The sequence below is a fragment of the Mauremys reevesii genome, linkage group 1 (genome assembly GCF_016161935.1).
Source record: "Mauremys reevesii isolate NIE-2019 linkage group 1, ASM1616193v1, whole genome shotgun sequence".
Taxonomy (NCBI): Eukaryota; Metazoa; Chordata; order Testudines; family Geoemydidae; genus Mauremys; species Mauremys reevesii.
Window position 1 is genome coordinate 311,415,084 of NC_052623.1, and position 6,997 is coordinate 311,422,080.

General features: G+C 40.1%; 1 protein-coding gene across 2 annotated transcripts; it reads right to left on the reverse strand.

Moving 5' to 3' along the window:
• Positions 1-2,430: 2,430 nt before the first annotated feature.
• On the reverse strand, positions 2,431-6,652 carry GPR85 (G protein-coupled receptor 85). 2 transcript variants are annotated; one of them, XM_039498899.1, is made up of 2 exons: positions 6,582-6,652; positions 2,431-4,950 (listed from the first exon to the last, which is right to left on the reverse strand). In XM_039498899.1, exon 2 carries the CDS (start codon positions 4,768-4,770, stop codon positions 3,658-3,660), a length of 1,113 nt encoding a protein of 370 aa, XP_039354833.1. In that variant the 5' UTR covers positions 4,771-4,950; positions 6,582-6,652; the 3' UTR covers positions 2,431-3,657. The 2 variants fall into 2 exon arrangements, with proteins under 2 accessions (XP_039354833.1, XP_039354824.1); XM_039498890.1 differs by having other exon boundaries at positions 6,489-6,602.
• Positions 6,653-6,997: the final 345 nt, after the last annotated feature.

The window sequence follows — 6,997 nt, forward strand, 5'->3', positions numbered from 1 at the left end:
AAATGACAGCTCTGAAAGCTACTAGCAATAGGTACAGGGGCCCTACTGCCTGCTATGGTCTTCTTCAGGAAGGGAATCCAGATGGCTGGGGCCTGTTGCTGCAGCAAGTGAATCCACTATTTGGATGGGGGTAGGCAGAAGGGTGGAGGACTCGGTGGGATGCTCCTAAAAGAGCACAGGAATCGGAGCAGAGAGAGACTAAGGAAATGAAACATCTTAGCTGGAAATGGGGTGAATAGGGAGGCTGCCAAGGGCTCACAAGGGCAGTTAGGCGCGAGGAAGGGAGTGGGGCTGGAGACACTTTGATTGAAGGAACCTGTTCCAGGTGATTTCCTCCGCTACTTCGTCAATAAGATTAAAATGAAAATGGCTAACTTTAAGTTAAATGTGTGAGAATAAAAGGTAAATGCAGATGTACAGTAGGATGATATTGTTATACCAGTAACTCTTCTAGTCTACTGTCACGGCTCTGGCAGTGGCCTAAACCCTGAATTTCAGAGGAAAGCAAAAATCCCCCACATTGAACCCAGACAACTGTGCAGTAACATGGAGAGAATCTTCTTAGTCCCATCAATTTATACCCTGAAGCATGAGGTTGATACATTAACCAGGATCAAAATGACAAGTTACAATAACTGCACATGCTATTTTAATTCATGTAAGCATATAATCCTCACAGAAATCTTATTTAAGATATTTGCCTCAATAACATCATGTGCCAATGAGTTCCACAGAGCATTTATATCTTGCATAAAACATAACTTAATGTGTTGCCTTTTGATTTCACTGAATGTCCCCTTGTTCTTTTATAATGGGACAGAATAAAAGGAAGTAGCTCTGACATAGGACCTCTTACTAATGTCATTTTGAAAATAGTTTTGGGTTCTTGTCAAGTAATAACGCAACTATGTATGTTTAGGTAAAGTCCAAAGAATTGTATCAAACTGTATAACAAAGCATATTAATATTAGCATATAATATTTAGCAAAAAAAATTTGCTTTCAGACTTGTTTGTTGTTTATTATTTTAATTTACAACATTTACTGTTTGCAAAATTTCCAGGGAAATAATTTTAAATAGTTTTTTCCCCACTGCACGGTAAATACAGCCTTCTTAGTATTCCAGAATCAGAGCATTATAGAAATTTTGGAGTCTGCTTCTGCTACCAAATTACATTAATGGGTAAATACCAATTGACTTTCTTAGGAGCCACGCCCAGGCCTGAATCTGCGGTTTTTGAAAGTATCTTACTTGAAAACTATCTGGCTAATCGTCAGAACCTATTATATCTACTACTATAACTTTATTTACAGATTTATGTATATGTACATCTTTATTACAATATGTAATATCAATTTTCCTTGTAAAGGTTACTATTTTATAGAACTCAGACTGAAGTTATTGCCAATCAAATGCTTAGTAAACTTAAGTGGGACAACTTCCAGAATTTTTCTCAACATATAATTTACTTTTTATTCCATTTTGCTATCTTAGATAATTTTTTTAGCTATATTAATTTCAAAGCCTTTTTCAGTGTAATAAAAAAGCCTTTTTGCTAGAAGTTTCTTGGTCCCATTTCAAATTATGATCTGCAATATTCCTGTACCAATGATGAATCATTAGTGTAGTGATTTTTCTGTTTCAAATCTGTATATTAAACTATGCCCCTCAACCAATCAACCTTGGTATAAAGTGTAAGTGAGGTCAAATAAACAGATTGCTCACTAAAAATCTGTGATCAAGTTGTCTGATCATATATAGACACAGCTCTCTGAATCGCTGCATACATACTGTATAATGTTATCATACAAACTTAAGCATTTCAGTTACTGACTGCTGTTTGTGTATATTTGATTTACTGGCTGGTCATAAAACTACAATGACAGAGTACACCAATATTTAATTAAAACTACTAGTCTTTTCTTTCAAATCTTAAGAAAACCAACATTCTTTATGTCTGACAGACTCATGATGTTGTGCTTCAAATATATACACTTACCAAAATTAAACTGTTAAGTTTGTCTAATACTGTGTTGTACCTTTAAATATAACTGACATCTTAGAATAGATAGAGGGGTAATTATGATAAACTACACAACAGTGCTATTGTAGATAATATCATTTATCAATCCTGCGGTCCCCATCATTCATGCATTTACAGTTTGGGAATACAATGACTGCAAAGAATAATAATCCATAATGGCTACATTCTCAAATCTCATGCTAGCTCACTAGACAAAATAAAAAAGGTTAACTGTATAAAACTGGAAAAAATGTAAAATTTTATTCCAAGAAAATTAACAGGCTACACAGGTAAATTTTGGCAAATGCAACTTTATATTGAAATCCACACATCTGTACCTTAAAGAAGGAAAGACTCACAGACTCTAATGTATTTCTAAAATACTAGAAATCATATTATATGCTTCCACAAGTTAAAACTTAAATAATTTAAAACAACCAATACACCAAAATGTGCAGAAAGTATAAACAAGACTGTGCCTTCAGTAGAATAAATGCTTCACAAATTGTGCAAGATATCATACCAAGGCTGCGGTCTCCCTATGACAGCTGTCTTAAAATATAAACGTACATCAACTGCCTGTGTTTCTCAGAGCAAACTAGAATGGGCAGCACACCTAGAAAAAATATCATATCATCCCAGTGATGTGCATACCGATTTTGGGAACCATAGCAGTAAAAAGGAAAGAGAGGATTATGTGATCTTTCATGCACTCCCAAATGACTGACCAGAGTTACTGATTCAATTTTCCTTGCTTATTTGCTTCATTGCTAAACAAAATGGAAGATACTAGATAACCCTTTAAGGCAACATGTGTTTATTCTGTATAATTATGACCATTCAATTATGACTGGGTATTACCTAGGCTAACGTTGCCTAACAGACTGATATCTAGCTTTTTAAAAAATATAAATAAGAGTCCAATAAACTTTATACCAAATCAGCAAAAACCACAGAATACAGTTGAATGCTAGTAATTTCACTGTTAAGGAAATGGTATTTAGAAAGAGTAATATATTTGGAAAAAAAGAGTAAAGTCTAATTTGAACAAAAATACTGCTTTGGAATGCTCCCCAAAACTCACTCACAAGGCAAACAGATTTGTCAGTGTGATAATCCAATAATGCATGGCACATCTTTAATTAGTTACGGTACTTATGAGTCCCCAATTTTCAGTCTTTGCAAAACAATAATTGTCTGAAATGTTTTAAACGTCTTCAGATGTCTAAAATTAGTTTTATCAACACATTAACCTCATATCAACTTAACTTATTAAGATGTCCATTGCTAATCATTTTGATGGTCTTATTTTATGTAGTGATATACACAGCATTTAGCACTGATACTTAGCATCTGCAATCCTTATCTAGATTTCAACCACATAAAGGAATTCAGGGCAGTGGTTCAGTCCTTTGTTCTTAATTACAAACCTTCACCAGTGGTCAGCAGGAACACATTTGGGTTTCAAATAGGATTATAGGTGAGCTATTGCAAAGACTGCAGAATGTTGCCCAAATCCTTACAGCTGCTGATTTCCCATTCTTGATTTTCTTCTCAAGACATGGCTACAGGCCACAATTGCTTAGCAGAGAAAGGGTAGTGTTTTACAAGGCTAGAGATTTACAGATGCTCCCTCATATAACACAGTAAGGTTCCCTTGGTAACCTGGATTTTCTGCAGTAAAGAAGGGTTGTACTGAAACAGCGCCTCAGCTCCCTGTTGGAGAAAATGCAGACAAAAGGATTGATTCCAGCCTGGGCAAAACTCATCCAGACAGCGGCCGTTAGAAATCCCCCTGGTACGACAGGCCCTCTTGCAAAAACTCTCCAGTAACATGCTACCAAATAGGGACCCCACAAGGTCAGAAAGAGGAATGTCATAATGTAAAACATTCTGCTGATTCGCTTTTCCATTTTGAACTCATCTAAGACCAGTAGCCTTCTCCTGCTGGTGGTAGTTGCATTTTGCCTGATTCCCAGCAAGGTTGGTGGTGTGGGACCCCTTCCAAATCCAGCCAGCCAATTAGCTGCTGCTTGCCCACTGGCTCCAGGACCATGAAAAGTCCAGTTCTGGCTCACCGCGGCAACGAACTGGACTGGCTTCATTTTCCTGCGATCATGAACGAAAAATATCAGCTTGAGGTAGACAAGCTGTGTGGCTAGGAGGATAAGGGCAAGAAGAAGCATAAATCCCAAAGAATCATTGGCCCTGAAAGAACGATGCTGAAAGGTGCATTGGTCTTCCTCCCTAATGAATGAGTAGGTGCCCACGTCTAAAACTGGGGGGAAAGCCATAGCTACAGAAAGGGTCCACACCATACAGATAACTGCCAAACAAGTCCAGAAGGTCAGCCTTTTTGTATAAAACCGGTGGTGGGCAATAGCTAAGTACCTGGTGACACTTATGCAGAACAGCATGAAAGCAGTGTGGAAGCAGGATAAAACCCCCAAAAAGGCAATCACTTTGCAAGTAAGAGTCCCATACGTCCAAGTAGAGCCATTTTTTACAGAGGTGAAAACAAACGGGAAACAAATAGCAGATCTGAGGATGTCTGAGCAGCAAAGATCCAACAGGAAGTAGTAAGGAGCTCTATGCAAGGTCTTATCTTTGACTAGCAAAATGGAGATCAGAAGGTTACCCACCACACTGACTCCTATTATGAAACCCAATGAAGTCAGTTTCAGAAAGGCTGTTAAAGGAGAGAGATTTTGTAAAATGTTGTCAGCTGCATGGCTGTAGTTCGCCATAGATGGATGGATGATATGGATATTGCCACAGTCAAGTCTTATGATCTATATATAAGAACAAGGAAAAAATAGATCCATACATCTTACTGCAAATGTAATCCACAAACAGAACAGATCTTGTGTCTAGTCATACAGTACATCCTCTTTTCTTCTTTCTGACTTGTCATGCCATCAAAATATCTGAAAAAAAAATCAAGCTATCAGTTCTTAAGTTAACAAGTAATGATGTCAGAAAGTGCTAACACAGATGTTAATTTATGGGGACCCAAATGAAGTTGTAAATTTGTGTACTATTTGTTTTTATATACCATGAGACATTTTTTATCTGACCTGCACACTTTTTGTATAGCATTTTGGCTTATTTGGAATTTCATAGATTTGGCTTGTTTACAGCCCCTGAACTGACCAAACATATCATATTTGGTGTACACCTTATATTTGGTAAAATATACAATTTTATAGTTCATGCCTCAAAGGCTTTATGAATAAAATGATCCCCAGTTCATACCTCCAGGAAATAATCACTGGTATCTTAAAAGAAATCCTAAAAGACCACTTACATTTGGCATTACCTACATTTATTTTACTTCTACATATTTGTCAATGTTTTAGAGGCAGCTGCTGTGTTGATATGGATCATACCCAAAGAAACCCTGCAGAATTTATGTTTTTTAACTCAAGTCACCAAAGCACATTAATCACAGTGTTATCTCATGAACATTGTAAACGAAAATGGTATTCATTATTTTTCCCCCTGTAAACCCTCATTTTGTCATTTAGGCTTTGAAATAAACACGGATGCTAGACAGAAAACAGCAGTGTGCTTTAAAGGTTCCCCCTTCTTCTGCCCCCTTTTATTATTACAAATCAACATGATCTTTAAAGCCCCAACATTATTATTAAAACCCTGGTAAACGTAAACATTGAAGGGGGGGGGGGGAGAGAAAGGAAACACACCCAAGAAATAATTCCCTTCCTTTGAAAGGGTTGTATTTGGCTGTGCTTAAATAAACGTATAATGAACAGATCTTCCTTTAGTCGATTAGGACTCCACAATTTATACTAATTCTCCGGGTGAATTGCATCTGAATACATTTCATGCAAAATAAAAAATAAAATACAATCAAAAATTGCCTGCTGCTTTTCCAAAGCCCAGGGACAAGAGCCACTGCAAGTATGATCAGGCTCCTCCGTTATTCACATGAAGTGCTTCCTATGCCACCTCGGGTGTACAAAGGAGATTCACACTGAATTCCACTAGAATCCTTCCATTCTTACCATCCACAAAGCGCCTGATTACTGCTGTGTAAACAGAGGCTGATCAGATCATGGCAACGTTTTAAAACCATGAAACCCCCCTTCCCCGCCCGGCCGCCGTTTCCCCCTCGTTATCCCCTCTGCTCTCCACACAGCTTGATATACATGCACACACATACCCAGCGATGCTGGGGGAGACTTGCTTCTGGGTTGCAAGGGCGCCTTGGGTGCTGCTCGTGCTTTGCAGACCCATTTGCCCTGAGCCTGCCAAGCCTGCCCAGCTCTGGGGAGCTCAGACGGAGCCCAGCGGAAGATGTATTGTCTGTGGGCACTTCCATTATGCAGTTTAGTAAAAAAAAAAACCACCCTTGGGGAGGCAGATCTCTCCCCCTCCCCCAAAACCTGCAGCTGCACCAGCACTGTGCCCCCAACGCTCCCCCCCCCAGCCCCTCTCCTCCTACCTGTTGGTGCTGGAGAGCCACACACACTACAGCGTCTGCTGGCTATAAATTGCTAGTGGGGTTTTTTTGCCTTTTTTTTTTTTGCCTTGGTACCTGGACTGAGAACATAGTCAGTGGCTCTGGCGGCGCATGCTCACTGAGCCTCCTTCAGTTCCCAGCCTCGTCCTCCCCTGTCGCAGCGGCACAGTCTCTCCCAGTAACGCAGCCGCGGCGGGCGCCGCCGCCTGGGTGAGCCCAGGGCAGCTGCACGTTGCCCTTGCGCTGGGCGGCTGCCGAGCCGGAGTTAGTGGGGAGCCGGGGCCAGCCAGCGTGTGTGTGTGGGGGGGGGTTAGGCTGCCCAGCTCCTCGTTCATGTCTTTGAACTGCTTCCTCCTCCCCCCACCGATCGGGGCCGGGGAAGGAGCCGGCTGCAGGCTGGTACGTTGCAGCCCCTTAGGAGGCAGAGGTCTGTAGTTTGCCGCTGCTGGGAATGATACCCAGGTCTCCTCACACGTTGCTCTTTAGCAATG